At 37.6% G+C, this 16,108-nt stretch overlaps 2 protein-coding genes across 10 annotated transcripts; one reads left to right on the top strand and one right to left on the bottom strand.

Moving 5' to 3' along the window:
* Window positions 1-43: 43 nt before the first annotated feature.
* Window positions 44-5,228, bottom strand: LOC137130553 (uncharacterized). 9 transcript variants are annotated; one of them, XR_010914864.1, is made up of 8 exons: window positions 5,112-5,228; window positions 4,332-4,362; window positions 3,680-4,128; window positions 2,991-3,070; window positions 2,593-2,847; window positions 1,139-1,192; window positions 971-1,012; window positions 44-624 (listed from the first exon to the last, which is right to left on the bottom strand). XR_010914864.1 is itself a non-coding variant. In XM_067510865.1 (8 exons), the coding sequence occupies exons 1-7, from the start codon at window positions 5,152-5,154 to the stop codon at window positions 973-975; spliced, it is 972 nt and encodes a 323-aa protein (XP_067366966.1). In that variant the 5' UTR covers window positions 5,155-5,228; the 3' UTR covers window positions 44-624; window positions 971-972. The 9 variants fall into 9 exon arrangements, 8 of the variants coding, with proteins under 8 accessions (XP_067366966.1, XP_067366963.1, XP_067366967.1 ...); XM_067510865.1 differs by having other exon boundaries at window positions 971-1,031; window positions 3,011-3,070; window positions 3,659-4,128; XM_067510862.1 differs by having other exon boundaries at window positions 3,011-3,070; window positions 3,659-4,128.
* Window positions 5,229-8,016: 2,788 nt separating this feature from the next.
* Window positions 8,017-15,017, top strand: zmp:0000000881 (probable serine/threonine-protein kinase DDB_G0275165). The gene is made up of 5 exons (XM_067511606.1): window positions 8,017-8,191; window positions 10,095-10,240; window positions 11,042-11,180; window positions 12,533-12,640; window positions 13,512-15,017. The coding sequence occupies exons 1-5, from the start codon at window positions 8,093-8,095 to the stop codon at window positions 14,607-14,609; spliced, it is 1,590 nt and encodes a 529-aa protein (XP_067367707.1). The 5' UTR covers window positions 8,017-8,092; the 3' UTR covers window positions 14,610-15,017.
* The last annotated feature ends 1,091 nt before the right edge of the window (window positions 15,018-16,108 follow it).

The following is a 16,108-nucleotide window of genomic DNA, read 5'->3' as shown; positions in this document are numbered from 1 at the left end:
ATAATAGAACATAGAGCATTTATCGAGAGCAACTGCACTTAAGTATAGTTTTGTGGTAGTATGTTTATTTTCTGCTTGCTTAAGCTATACCAGATTCCAAATTTTTTATGTTTTATTATACTGCATTCATTTGTAACATGCTGTAGAGAAAATGTACAAATATAATCAGCACGCAGCTGTTTACATAATGAAGTTATTATCACAATAGGTTAAACATCTGCTTCTTTCATTTACTTTCCACAAAAATTCCAGTGCCCTGGCGCAGCATCAGTGTTAACCAATAATCATAACAACATGCTATTTAAAACAGCGTTTTATTAAGAAACAAAATTGCTAATTTATGTGTAATATTTAAAGCAGATCAGATATTTACTTCATTCAACAAAAATATAATCAGTAGATGACTGAATGATTAAAATAATAAATTGTCATCTTGTTCAAAACAGAGATTACAATATGTGATTGCTAAAGATATATAAGAGCTAAAGCTATTTTAAAATCTACATTTTACCCTGAGAAAAAAAAATAAAAAAATAAAACATTAGAAGCCTCAGTGAATGCTATGAGTCAGGCCTCTACTCTCTTCATCTTGATCAGGCAGTAGACTTCACAGCAGAACTATCCCTGTGTCAGAAAACAAGAACAAAGTGTGATTTGTTTTTTTAATTCAAAGTCAATAAAAGGGAGATTATAAGCCCCTTAGGGTTGTATTAGACTGACTTGTATAAAAGTTTGTATTGAGTTTAGAAAAAAAAGGTTAATGAATTAGGTTGGCAAAGAGAAAGAGTAATATTAAATGTGCCTATTTGAGAAATTTACCAAAACATTTTTGAAAGCACTGATTTGATTTATTTGACAACATGGAAGATATAATGACTATAGTGACTAATGCAGAAACTTTTCTATGTCTCAGAATAACAAGTACAATGTGCAAAGTGTGAGACGGGTTGCTACACTGAGTCAAACGTACACTTAATCGCAGGGGCTCCCAACACAACCATCAAAAAGAGACCTGCATAAATGAAAATGCACTGGTGTCATGTTGAGTCGAAACCATAAAAAAAAAAAAAAACATTAGGCAACTGACAGATCATGATCAATATTAGTGTTAAGCTGGTATTTTGTGATAAATATTTACCATTGCTAATGCCCAAGTGAAAAGATGCACGGCCATTTAGCTGCTGCTGTTCATCTAAAGAAAAGTTAAAAACACCATCAGAACAATTGAATTTGTTCCAAAGCACCTGCAGTTTTATACAGCTGTCATGATGGCACAAGCTGTTTGAAGGAGACTAAAGGTTACACATACAGTATGTTTATGTGGCAACACAAATGTTTTAATAGTGGCCAGACCGGGAGACGCACTCAAAGAAAGGTGGCACGTTATGAAAACACGCTGTTACAAAATGTGCATTATTATTGGGTTTATATTTAACGTTTTGTTCAATGTAATAATTGCCGTATGCAGCCCATGTATTTTTAATCTTTGCCATTAACACATTACAATAAACAGTTAGGTAATAAACAAGGATAATCTGCAAGGTTAGAAAAATGTAAGATAAATATGAATAGCAAATAAATATATATATTTTTATGATATGATTATTTATTTTGGGCTCAATCTAGTCATTTAATCTTGTGCTGACAGTTCCAAAACAGTTACCTACTACCTCCTACTGCAACCCGTTCTCAATCCCATCTCATGTGTCCTGCCGATTTCTATCATACAACCATTGTCCACTGACTTTGATAAATTTGAAATATAGGGACTAAATTTAACATTCACTTTAATCCTGTTTAATTAACATTGCTTTACTGTTTTTAGTATTCTCTAGTATTCTCGCCAATCTCATTATTTCAAATTAAACAGACCAGCTGATAGAAATTTTAATTTGAATTAGCTTGAATTTATAAAAACTTATTTATAGTAAATCTACAATTTGCAATTTAAATTAGCATTAACATGAGACCTAAACTCAGTCCATCTGCTCTACATAACGGTATGCTCAGTCCTTTAGGGGAAAGATTTGGTTGTTATTGGTTAGAAGGGTGAGTCCCTTAAATCTTTTTTAACAGCAAATCCCTCTGCTGGGAGTGCAGTTCAATGACTCTTTGTCACAGAGGACATTAACAGCACCGGTACACATTAATTTAAGTTTTAATTATTCACTTAGTTCTAGTTTAAAAATGTATTTAGGTTATGTAGTGTAGATTGATGTTATTTCAAAATATTAGCCGTATCCTCAAAATTGAACGGTACTGCAATAAAGAGCTATTTCTGTTATTTAGTATCATTGGTATGAATTTGGAAAATATGGGTTGGACAAAATAATAAAAACCATCGTTATAACTCAGTTACAGTTCAGCAGCACAAACTACTGCCTCCAAATTGACTAGTTTTAGCAAAAGCTAAGGTAGAATTTACTGCAGATAAAACTACATTTTTGTTTTCATTAAATATTAAAAAGTGTATTTGAAAGTATAACTTTACAGAGTAAAACTAAATATATATTTTTGACTACAATATTGTTTGAGTCATCATTGAGACAAAACAATTTTAATTTAATATTAACAACTCTATGTTCTACATACCATGAGAAGTTATGTTGGTAATGTGGCGTCCATCATTAGTTTCCCCCTCCAATTTTCCTATGTCCTTTGGACAGATGATGACGATGTCTGCTTGGGAGGTACACGCAACGCAACTCTGAGGAGTAGGTGGAGAAACTCCAGAACATTCTGGAAAAGTTTCATCAAGATCTCTGTGGTACAGTCGAGTGTCATTAGGTCCATAAATGGTCATCAACTTTGGGCATGTGTCCTTGTCTTTGCAGGCAAAGGACCGAACTGCAATCAGAGCAAAGACAAAACGTGAGGATGATAAGTATGTGAACAGCTAAAAGGTTCCCAAACTTATGTGTGAATTTCCATCTTGATATGATGTAATTTAGAATAAAAACCATCACTGCAGCTTTATGTGAACTACGTACAATCTCTTTTCTCCACATACCAGAAATTCCCTCAGAGACAGGTACGGTGATTGCAATTGCCGCCAAACATAGAAAGTACACTGGAAAACAAAATATAGATTTGTTCCTTGGTAAGAGGTAGTATTGTTATGGTGGTATTAATAACTGCCTATCATAAGTGAGATATGGGAATAATGTTGGAATTCAGTCTTGGAAAAAGATTTGTACAATTTAAAAGTCAATACAACTGTTAAAGCCTATAATCTTAGTATAAGTAAATATGAATTATGTTTTAATATTGTGTTTGTTCATTTTAAACTTAACATTATATTCAGAGGTGTTAAATGATTGAATTACAACATTTACAAAATTAATGTCGCTGTATAAACTTTGCAAAAGTAGAATTTATGAGGGAAATTGGGGAGGGATGCATCAGGAAAGGCCTCCGGTGTAAAAACTGTGCCAAATCAACAGATAGACCAGTGATCCGCTTTGGTGACAGGATAGCCGAAAAGATATAAAGAAAGAACAATAAAATAAAATTATGACAGAATATACAGGTGTGCCTGTGTGCTGATTACTTAAATTACATACTATTCAATGTTATTTATAAAATTGAGAACAAAATGAGAACATGTTCAATAAAGGCAAAAAAAATTTAAAATCAATATAAAAAAATATATAATTACGTTTATATTTCTTAGCAGCACCTCTTTTCCTGGGGCCGTTGCTCCTCCTTATTCTTTCAACAACTAGTGATGAGCCTTTTGACTCTGCTGTGGAAATATTCACTATGCCGCCATCTTCTGCCATCTCAGCATGTGGCTGTTCCTCTGTAATGGTTGTTGTTCTTAGTAAAGTGTTGTCAGTTGCCTCCTCCAGCCCTTTATCTGATTGGGCTACCGGTGTGGCTTGTGGAGGAAAGGGTTTTTTTTTAGCCCCAGCTAGGTTTGGTGGTTTTAATAAACTCTCAGACTGTGAGTGAGGCACACTGGAGTTGATCTTTGAATTTTGGGTCACATATACTATAGGGCGTGTCATTTTGTCTTGCTCCTCAGGAATAGGTCTCACAAAGCTCCCTTTGTCTGCTATGGGAAAATCATTTTGACTGTAATTTTCACTAAACTTATGCTCCATGTTGGAAGAGAGCCCATCATCACTGTAATATGAAAAAAAAAACTTTCCTTTTACAAAATACAAATATCTCCTTTTTTCTTCAAAGTGTTGGTACATTAAGAGAAGTAAATAAGTTCCAAGCAATTATTATATTTTAGCTAAAATAATCGGCACAAAAACAATGTCAACTTAAAGCATGAAATGAAATGTTAACTTAATGAATGAAAAGACAAGAGAAAGACATACCCACTCTCCTGGGTGTGTAATCTGTGGCCAGCTAAAATGTAGAACAAAATATGGCTACTTAATAAGAATCATATCAATTTTCATACCAGCATATATATATATATATATATATATATATATATATACACACACACACATATATATATATACACATGTATATATATGTATATATACATATACATATATATACACGTATATATATATATATATATATACGTGTGTATATACATACATATATACATATATATATACATATATATATATATATATATATATGTATATATATACATATGTATATGTATGCTATATGTGTTATTGTTGAATTTGTACATTCATTATTATCTTTTTATTAAAACGATATCTTCATCTGATTAAACTACTTTTAATGTTAAGCCAGAAAAATTCACTAAAGACAAACAAACCACAAAAATAAAACAAATACACAGCAGCAAAAAATTTCTGCGTAGCAGCAACACTAAAAAGACATGTGGGAATGTAATTGCACCACATCAGCAACACAAGTTCCACATGCCTTTCATTTAGTTTTCAGTTTGTTATTGACACTGCTGCAAAATTACAAAAAACATATTACTTATTATGTTACCGAATTGCATGAAACCTGGGATTTTGTCAAAAGTTTATCCTTGTTTTAACCAATTGACCAATAGGCCTACAAACCGGTTGTAGGCCTAGAATGAATGAAGTCTCTAAAACATTAGAACATCAAATAATTTTCCTCTTGTCTGCCTAAAAGTATAAGATTTTAATAAACAAACTTACTGTGTGGTAAAGGACAAAGCAAATCATCCATTAAATTGGTCATTGTGATCAGAAGGGCCAACAGCACAGAAGATTACTTGCTAGCTTCTTTCTCTAAGGCTAAATGACACATCCAGGAAATAACATGTACAGATATAGAGCAAAACATTGTACTGCTATGTCTCTTACAACATCTCCATCTGGTGGATTAAAAAAAAATCTTTAAAGGACATTTTTTCCCCACATAGATTTACAGTTTTATCTCTATTATGAAAAATGTCACTTTTTTCTATTTTTTATTCTATGTTCAAATGGTCAGAACAACCCAGATCCTTGGAACTTCTTCAAAAAAGGAAACTACTAAGGTTGTTGTTTGTAACAGTGAATCCCAGGAGGACACAGGGTTTATACAGTTTGTAATATATCATATTTTTATTTATTTACTTTGTTTGTAACAACTGTTCTCAACTTATGGCGACAGGTTGTTAGCATTAGTGTTTCATAGTAATCTATGTGCTTAATAACCCTTAAGAAGTCTCTTAATGACTCGCATTGTGGTCTGAAAACAACGAATACCTAACTTCCTCTTTCTTCTTACCGGTGTCCCTCCTGGCATTTTTGTTTAATCTCTTTCATTTTCATGTAGTTGTAACAACAGAATGGATGGTTTTCTAACAAGACGTGACTGCAGTTTATAACATTTAGGGCCAAAGTTCTTTTTTAAGCGGTCTCTTCCTCCTGCTTTATTACATTCAGTTCCCAACAGTGCAACAAAGAAACTAGAGCAGAAGCACTTGATTGTGTGTCTGAAAGCACGTTTTATTCATGAAAGTTGCACAGTGGTCACAGTTTTGTACTGCTGTATATTTTGAGAGTAAGACCTTTTTTTTTTTTTTTTTAGATTAGGACCCGAAGAGCTAGCTTTGCCATGTTATATTTCTCAGTTTTTAAGTTGAAACTGTCAGAAAGGTGATTAGTCCACTCTCATGACATTTCTAATTGAGGTCACATTTACTTAGTATTATTGGCAGTATGGCAGAGCGGCTGTATTGGATTGCATTAGATTGTACAAGTGTGCCTAATAAAGTGGCCAGTTATTATGAGCGTACATTATCTGTAGATGTTGCACATTTAAAGACTGGTTTCATCAGCATCGTCCTTACCACAATTCCGGTTATGAAACATAAAATATTTGAATCCTTTTTGTGGATTTATAGTCAAGGGGTTAAGTTAAACGTTTTCTCATTTGGAAAATGTAAACTACCCTCTATTGGCTAAAACCCCCAGAGTTCAGAGGACATGGCCTCAGTACCAGTCACAGCCCTGTGGTCATGTCAAAAATAAAACTCTCAATAAATGTCAAGCAATGTAATTCAAACAGCTCACCCGCTTTTTTCAGCACTCACGATATGAGTAAAAACAGAGGGTGAGCACCTTTTGATGTACTATAATGAAACTGTTTGAACAACAATGTCTGACGAAACTGGGTTGAGGTAGCAATACTAATCCTGATATTAGCAACAGAATTCACAGTATGTGAATAATGCTATGGACAGATTTCTTTCCCAGGAGCTGGGCGTCGAGAAACAGGGGCCTAAAACTGAAACTACAAATGGATAACAGAAATTCTTTCACTTTCATCTCCAGATCCTGGCTAAGCTGAATTCAGCTGCAGCCCTTTCATCAAAACACTGAAGGAACGAGGTTTCTGAGAATGTAACCAGGAGGCCTAATGTTATCAAGCTGACTCGTAACCACGGTCAGAAAATACCTGAAAATGGGCCCCAGGGGCCCAGACAGGAAAAATGCAACCCAGCCGTTCTTTTTGCTCATTTTCAGCCTGTTTGTGGGTGTTTGTTTTTCATTTTTTGCTCATTTTCAGCCTGTTTGTGGTTTTCATTTATGGAATTTTAGTTTCTGCTTCTAGTCATTTTGTGTCTGTTTTTGGGGTGTTTGGTGTTTTGGTTTGGTGTTAGATCGCTGCTTTAGTCTTTTTGCACTTCTTTTGGACAATGTTTTGGACTATTTCTTGATAATCTCTTGAGTCATTGTGCACCTGCCTGTGTTTACTTGGTGTCTTTTAACTAACCTCTTTCAAACAATAAATATGAACAGTAGCCTCAGAGGCTCTGATCCATAGGCCCCTGGGCAAAGGTGCTCAGAAATCCTTTAATATTGATTTTTTTTTTTTCATGCTTATGTCCCTGCATAGTACCTTTCCACCACAGTAAGGCTTAATTAATTAATAGTAGGGAAGCAATTTGAAGACCTTTGCTGGCAGAAAAGCTCTGTTTGAAGAAACCTGCACCACAAGTTTTTTTTGATGTTGATAATTAAACCTTTTAAATCAAACCAGGCTGATGTGAAAGAACTAGCAGCAGTAAAAATAAAGTGCTGCCTTTTGTCTGGGCTTACAAGTAGCACTTGAACCCGTAGAGCCCTTAGAGTGATAGTTCACCTCTAAAACGCCACAGCAGTAAGACAACGAGAAGTTCTGTGAGCCAAAACTGAAAAACCAGCATGTTAATGAGCTCAGAAGGATGTTTAACTGGTTAGTTTGGCATTTTCAGGTTAGGGTTAATCAATAAGTCATTAACTTTATGTAATTGGTTCCAAACCAAATTACTGAACAAAGTAAAATGTTGTGGGCTCCTATAATAGGTGGTATATGATAACTAAGAAATGTTTTTTATATGTGAATAAACAAACTCCGCCTAATGGTGGAGCTAAAAGAAAATTCATCCACCGTGCACCGCAAAGGCACGTATGAAATGTTCATTAAATATTTGTTGAAATACTCCAGTGACCCAGAGCAGGGTACGAGCCATCACGATGTTACAAACCACAACAACAGGAGGGGTCGTTGGGCGGCCACATGGGAAACTCTCCTTTCACTTCACCTTGGCTCTGCCGGATTATCCGGTGTTTCGTATTCCCATTACTCCACCAGCCTTTGGTGTGTTTTTGGAGGAGCAGCAGGCGTGTCAGCGTTGCTCAGGGCCATGGACCAGACAAAAAGGCGTGGAGCACATCTTACTCCTGACAACTATGTTCACTCATGTTCAGACCTGACACAGCTGCTTTTCTTCTACAGCGAAAAGGTAGGCATCTGAGTAGACATAATGTATTTAGCCGCTTTTATCCACTCATTCGTAGAGGAGTGTACTTTTGCTCTTACTACTTGTGTATTACTGTTCACTTTTTTAGTCAAAGGCAGATAATATGACTTTGGTTTGTTATTATAGCAAAGGGGCCTTGAATTTTGCCCATCGACCTGTCATAGGTTTTTACCACTAGCATCCTCTGTAAGTTGTTTATGACTATGGATTGCGGCAAAGTTACTTCCTGTACTATTTCATATACTATGATGATTTAATGTCATACTTTTAGCTGCTGTAACATAAAGAACATAACGTTTTTCTTTTATGAGCTTACATTGGAAGCTGCCAACTTTGTATGGCAACCAGTTCAAAGACAAACCTTTTTTTTCTGTTCCAGCCTTACTAGTTTGTCAGCTTTTAAATGTCTTTTATGAAGTACGCAGCTTTAAGCCTGTGTGCATTGGGCTGCTGAAAACGGACTCACTTTATCAAGATTTACTTTCAGAATGATTGATGTGATAAACATATATTTAGATTCACATACTAGAAGTGTTATTTGCACAACAGGTTTAGTTATCAATGATATATACAGCTGAGTAAGGGTGAGTGAGCAGTCTGTTTGCTTAGTGCTCATTCGTGTGAGCTTTTAAATCGGTAACGTACAGGTCCAGGATATCCGCGTCCGGACTGTTCAATCGCCACCCGGTGTTATGATTTGATTTGATTTGCAATTCAAATATCAATTTAGTTTCTTTGGAACCCAGAGAAAGCTCAGGTTTTCATGCTGCTGCAAACCCAGTCTTCTTCACCCCCAACAAGGTGACACACCCTGATAGATTGTTGAGAGGTTTGATCACGCTGACAACCAGTTGAGATGAAAGATTCACATGTTAATGTTTCATAATTGAACCGCTGTATCTCTGTGGTTAAGTAAAACTTTGATTCATGCTGTTGTTTTTGTGAGTCGTTTCATGATTTTAAAATATCCTCAGAGAATCCGAAGAACAAGTACTTATTAGGTAAGAGCATGGCTTCTGTGACCATTAGATATAGCATTTTTACTTTTAATGTCGCTAATAAAGCTAATTATAAGCACTTTTTATACTTTGACATAGCTGCTGATATATTTTAGATTTAAACTCTATATGAACAAAAAGTACCATCAAAGTGAAATAGAAACTAAAATACAGGTATCGTATACAATGATCAGCCATGACATCAGGGGCAGAGCCAGAGGTCTCGCACAAAATCTGAAGCAGAAATAAATCATTATCATTCTAAAAAGAACATTAATGCTGCTGGTCTTTAATGTGTCAGGACGAGGGTCAGCATTTATAAATATTATTCGTAAAATAATATAATAATAATAATAGAATTATAATAATATAAGAGCAATATCATATTTTTCTATTAAAACTACCAGGTGTTATTAATATTCTGGCAGATCAGTGTGCACGTGATTGCGTATTTGTGCAAATGTAGTCAATCAGAGAACTGGTGTCTGTTCTGTGCATGCCGTTTAAACAAACTAAGTGGAATGTGCTTTTATGTGCATCACCTGGTTGGTATTCGCCATTAAGATAATAGTATAGTTTCTGTCTCAGCACATCACCGTCACAAATGATCACTCTTGTGCAAGGTTGGAAAGAGGAAAGTCCCAAAAACCACTGCATAGACTCAAAACAGGAACAGTGAGGAACCCTCTGTGAAAGAACAAGATATTGTTTAGCAGCAACACAAGATCAAGAGTAACCGCAAGCACGAATAAACATTACCGACCAACTCAGACCAAAAACAAGCCAACCTGCCATTTCTGAGAGGACATGAGTGTACGATGCTGTTCCTATTCCCTTGTGTTTGCGTTGTTTGGTCTGATCTTTGAGATACATTCTTACCTTCATAGATGGCGTTCTCCACAGCCACCATCGCAAAGGGCTGTTTTGGGAAGGTGTACAAGGAGAAGTACAATGACACCTGGGCTGCTATAAAAAAAGTCCCCCAACAATTCATCAATAGAAAAGACCTGGAGAGAGAGTGTGACGTGTACAAGTAAGTACATAAATAAACCCCTGAGAACGTCAATAAGTCTAAGAAAAGTGTCACCGGGCAATTCCCAGTGGTAAAGATTTCTTTTGCAGATTCCCCACTTTTATTTGAATTTGAATACCTAATTACAACACTTCAGGAAGTGTATTTATATATAGCACAGTCACTGCTTACTCATCACACACACAGAGACAGAAACAAGCATTAGAAATAAAACATTACCTTTGCAGTTCACCAAAAACTAACATTAGAGAAAACATTGTAAGACTTTAGCAAGTTTAATTATTATTGCCAGGTTCGATGCAATATGTTGGATAAGGTTGATATGAATAATCAGGTCAAACAATGAAAAGACATTAGACAGAGTATCAAGCACTGCTGCATTTTTTACCAAATAAGAAGCCAGGAAAAATTGTTTTGGAAAATCTGTACTCTAATTACTCCTGCAAATTTTAGAAGTGTCAATAAAATCCATAAAATGCTTACTGGGTATTTAGTATATTTGAAAGTATATATGCAAATGCAATATGGCAAAACAAGAGGACGGGAACGTAATGTTTACAGTGACTTAACATCCCCTTACTTAACATTTATTATCAGAATATTTCATAAGTGGTTTACTGCACACCATAATGTAGCTTTTAATTCTCCCTCCTGTGGCTGCCTAATGGTGAAGGCTACTTGGAATCTTAAGGAATGGCAATATAGTCAAATCAAACTCTGTGTGACATTTTATAATTTTAATTCATTGACTAATTTGTCAATTTTGCTTTCTCTCCATAACGTCTTACCACTGATCTGCAGCAAAGTAAATCATCCCAACATAGTGAAGCTTCTGGGCAACATAACACTCAGAGAAGGGAAATGGATAATTCCTCTAGAGTTTATCTTCGGAGAGGATTTAGAGACCACCATCTTTAAAGCATCAAAGTCTAAAATACAGGTAAAGTCACGACAGCACACAGACAGTCGGGGGCACTGTAGGGAACAGTTGTACAGGAAGTGCAGGGTCAGTGGTTGGATATGCAGTTCATCCTGGGGATTAACAGACAATAACAAAGATAGAAGCTGCATTGCAAAATTTGGACGTGAATGAACAAAACAGGAAGTAAAACTAACAAAACTCAAAGACAAAACCTCAGTCCAATAACCAACTTACAAAAGATTCAAGAACTATTGCAAAATGAAAACAGTTGAACAGATTGGCAAAAACTGGCACGTGAAGAGGCAATGGGTTTCATGGCAAAACCTGGCAACAAGCTGGCAGTGAGTGTGTAGCTAATGAGGGCTATGGAGTCCTTAATGAGCCGATGCAGAGCAGGTGATTTAGCGAGCAGAGCCGCGTACACATGGAGGGAAAACTGAAGATGGGAATGGGGAGGGGCTCCGTGAGTGAGTGAGTGACTGAGAAGACCGAGACTGAGGACTAGTAACTGGCAGAAAGGAGAAGCCAGGGCTAAAATAAACAAAAACCAGTGGACAGGGGCACCCAGCCGTGGCTTGACCTATTTTATTTGCTATTTAAGGTCACACGAGCGACACTGTGTACATCATCATGTCATTTGAAGATGACATAGTTCACATTTAGGACAGAGAAGACAAACGGTATGAGTGAGGCATACACAAAGTCATTTGTGTTCAAGTGGCGAACCCGTCTCTCAACAGAGGAGGAGGAGGCCTCGAACACAATCTGTCTCCGATTTTCCATCCAACTCCAGAGTGGAGAAACAAAGGACCACCCTGAAGGATATATTACTGGGTCCCATAGGGCAACTCTGTGTGAAAATGCTACTTGGAGTAGCAAAATGTGTCCAACTTTGCTTAAGAAAGAAGAAAAACATTCATGACAATCATGACATGACTCATCTTCTAGATAAACCACACCTTGATGACTAAGAGCCTTCATGGACACGTGTGATGCCAGGAAAATGCTACATAGTTTAACACTGACGGTTGACAATTAACCCAACTAGGCCAAATGACATTTTTTGTTTCTGCAGACTAAGAACAATAATAGTATCACCTGGTGCTTGAATTTTATGAGATGTGGACAAATCTGAATGTTACACTAACTAATGACAGAAATCTGAACAAGCTGTTATTTCTTCCATTATGTCGTCTGTTAATGCGCGTTGTCAAAAGTGTCCTAATATGCAGTTACACCTTAACAGTTTACTGTAATCCAGGCCTAAAGGGAAAAGGTGTGCAACTTAATATGAGGAAGTTGCTTTAAATATTATGCAGGTGATAGATGAGGCTAATCCAGCTAAACTTGATTTGGAATTCTCTCTGCAGATGTCTCCCTCTGTAAAAGCCACCATCATTGTCGGCATGTGTGAAGGGCTGCTTCACCTCCACTACAACGATGTTGTCCATCAAGACCTGAAGCCTGAAAACATCATGGTGAGTGGAGATGTGCCCAAACTGTCCTGTCAGCGTAATAGTCAAAATGTTAGTAATGTTAGTGTTAAGTCTAAGTCATAGACAGCACAACAGATGAGAAGGTCCAGCTCTGTCCTGGGGTGGTTTAAGAACTCAATTAAGTAGAGAGAGGAGGACAAGGAGCAAACTGGTGGTCATTATGGACAATAGCTTCCACCCCCTAAAGCAGACCCTGTGTGAGCTGAGCAGCACCTTTAGCAACCGGCTGCTGTAACACTCAGGCTGTGTTCGGCATTTTGCAGTAGTCTCCAAAACCTGAGTGTGTAAATCTATCCACAATACATTTCACCCTCAGCATCCCACAATGCAATGCTCCCCGTTGTAGAGATACGAAAACTACCATTGCACATTCAAACAGCTGTCTGTGCAGAAGCAACGTGACAGCGATTAGTAAGTGTCTGAAAATGTCGATTGACTGCTCACTTTTTAAGTGAGCTACTTGGTGGACATTATATAGGGAGAATGGAATGATTATGTAGAGGGTGATTTCGGACACAGCCATAGATTTTCTCCCTGGGGGATTTGGAAAGTCTTGTCTGTTAGGCTGAATAGATATTGTTGGGAGACATTAAAAGCCAACATTTAGTAAAAGGAGGATTGCTAAAGATTACTAAGAGGTTCTGAGTCATGTGTGACTTGTTGTGTTCATTAATATTGTGTAATTCCAATGATGAATTTGTCTAAATTTAGTCCATGACTAAATACCGTTAAAGCAGCCTTACAGAGTGACTGCAAACAACTTTCTAATCACTGGGCAGAAGCTGAGGCAGAATGAGCTGCTTATTGTGTCTTGCATTGTCATGCTTAGAAGATCTTTTTTAATTTCCTCCAGGTGGAACATAACACAAACAGAGCGGTAATCATTGACTTGGGACTGGCCAAGTTTTTCCGCCATGGCCTCAACTCTGCTGTGGACATGGGGAATGAGGCCTACTCAGCTCCTGAAGTGTTGCAGAGGGTCAGTCAGCGGGACCAGCGCTCAGATGTGTGGGCCATGGGTAAGATTATAGCTGAGCTCTGTGCGCGGATTCGACTGTACACACCAAGCGTCTGCCCCGCCAAGATCAAGGAGACCCTGCATGAGCAACTGTTCTGCCAGCCTGTGTGTAGGATGGTGGAGACCGATCCTTCACGGAGGGCCACCATGGCAGGGGTTATAAGTGACATACGAAGGGCTGGCATCATCCTCAACACTCAAAAAGACAACCTAAAGCCACCTCCACCTAACGTTAATGTAAGAAACCAGTCTCCATCTCCACTGAACAGGGATCCGTCTCCAATGAACAAGGATCCCACACCAGTGCACAAAGATCCATCTCCAATGAAAAGGGATCCTACACCAGTGCACAGGGATCTAACTCCAATGAACAGGGATCCTACACCAGTGCACAGGGATCTAACTCCAATGAACAGGGATCCTACACCAGTGCACAGGGATCTAACTCCAATGAACAGGGATCCTACACCAGTGCACAGGGATCTAACTCCAATGAACAGGGATCCTACACCAGTGCACAGGGACCTAACTCCAATGAACAGGGCTGCTTTGCCAGTCAACAAAGACCCAGCACCAATAACCCGGGGTCCTACACCGCTAAATTGGCAGCGCTCACCCAGACCAGAATTCAAAGCATTACTTCCTACACCAGCAGTGCAACGCTCTCCTTCCCCTGGCCTTGCGAAGAGAGAGGACAAGAACAAAAACCAGGCTCTGGTCCCAACAGCCGGGCTCACACAGGACTTTAGAAAGATGAACATGTACCAAGAGTTTGCCAAGGGTCTGCCCTGCAACCTGCCCATGACAGGGAGAGTGGTGGTGCAACGCTTTGAGGAGAAAGACGGGGAAGTGGAATCATGGGAACAGAAGGAGGTGGTGACACGTAATGGCAAGATAGTTAAATTTGACGATGTCAAGTTTAATAGCAGTTAGGAATGAGAGCGGAAGGATTTGATTGGTGTGAAAATAAAGGATTGCATGTGCTGGTTGAGTGTTTAGTTACTTTTAGTGTATTCAAAGGAGAGGATGTGAAATCCAAAGCACTAGGGCTACAGTGAATGTGTTTTTTGGTAAAGACAAAATGGACGTGAACCTTTTTAATAGCTTACAGTTTGGCCTTTTGAAGCGGTAACAAGAGGTCGTCTTAAAATAGCTTTTGGGTCATGCTGTGGCATGATATTCAGCTATGATTGGAATTTGATTGAAATATGTGCAGTCATAAACATCTGTGAAGGGGTTTCAGCATCTAAAAGTGTTATACTGTGAACATGGTGTATACATTGCGTGTATATTTGTGTATATAAATGCAGATAAAAATGAACGCAGTCATTGCAGAAATACTGTTTTGTATTGATTTGTTTCATTAAGTTGTCTAAGAACAGGTAAAAACTAAGGCAAGAAAACGAAACAAGATGGTCTAGTCGATGGTTCTAAAACGTAATTACAGTAATTAATACATTGTGTGACTGCAGATAATGTGGGTCATTATCATAAAACATCTATAACATTTGACAATTTATTTAATCCATTAATCATTTTATCTGTATGCATACAACTCTACCAGTCATCAGAGCTTAGATGCAAAACCAAAACCAATATTTTTATTTTACCGACCCTTTTAAAAACTGGGAGACTTTGTTCGCTAGTTTAATAGTTTTTTGGCACTGCTGCAGTAATGAATCCTATTAATTGCACTGAATTCTGACAACTGTGTTAGGAAAAAAAAAAAAAATCACATTTTTTTTCTTGCTCCAAAACAAATTCATTTTAAAGTTCAAAAACAAGTGTCATATCATTTAAGGCACAGAACTTTCCACATGAAGAAAGTGGAAGGTAAGCCACATTGTGAAAGAACGTGGGTTGTGTGGTTTCCTTTGCAAAGATGAATAAACCTTTTTTTTATGCTGTAGTGCAGCATTTTTAGCTTTTTTATTTATTTTTATTTTTTTGCTGTGGGAAAAGCAGAACTTCGCCATTGTGGGCACAATGGAGTGGCAGTGGAGTGGTTCTCCAGATAGTTTAACACTATTCTGAAATGTGAGAGGAAGCCTAAGGAGTGCAGAAATGTACTTGATCTAATCTTTAAGAATAAGAATGATAAACAAAGCTGCAGCAACTATACAGGCATTAAGTTGTTGAGGCACTCAATGAAGCTGTTGGAAAGAGTGTTGGAATGCAGGCTGGGAAGAGGGGCGGGAGGGGGATCAGTGAGCAGCAATGTGGTTTCATGCCAAGAAAGAGCAGCACACACACAGCTTGCTTTGTGGATAGCTGGAAGTGGGGTTGTGGTATTGCATGAGGAAGTCAGACGTGGCAGAGAGGTTTGTGAGAGTGGTAGAGTACATGTATATGAACTGTGACAGTGGTGAGGTGTGTGATAGAACGAGAGACTACTTCAGTGTGGATGTGGGTTTGCATCAAGGTTTGGCTCT

This window comes from Channa argus, chromosome 7 (genome assembly GCF_033026475.1).
Source record: "Channa argus isolate prfri chromosome 7, Channa argus male v1.0, whole genome shotgun sequence".
In the NCBI taxonomy this organism is placed as follows: Eukaryota; Metazoa; Chordata; class Actinopteri; order Anabantiformes; family Channidae; genus Channa; species Channa argus.
The sequence above is the reverse complement of the archived record's forward strand: the minus strand, read 5'-3'. Positions and strand labels throughout refer to the sequence as shown.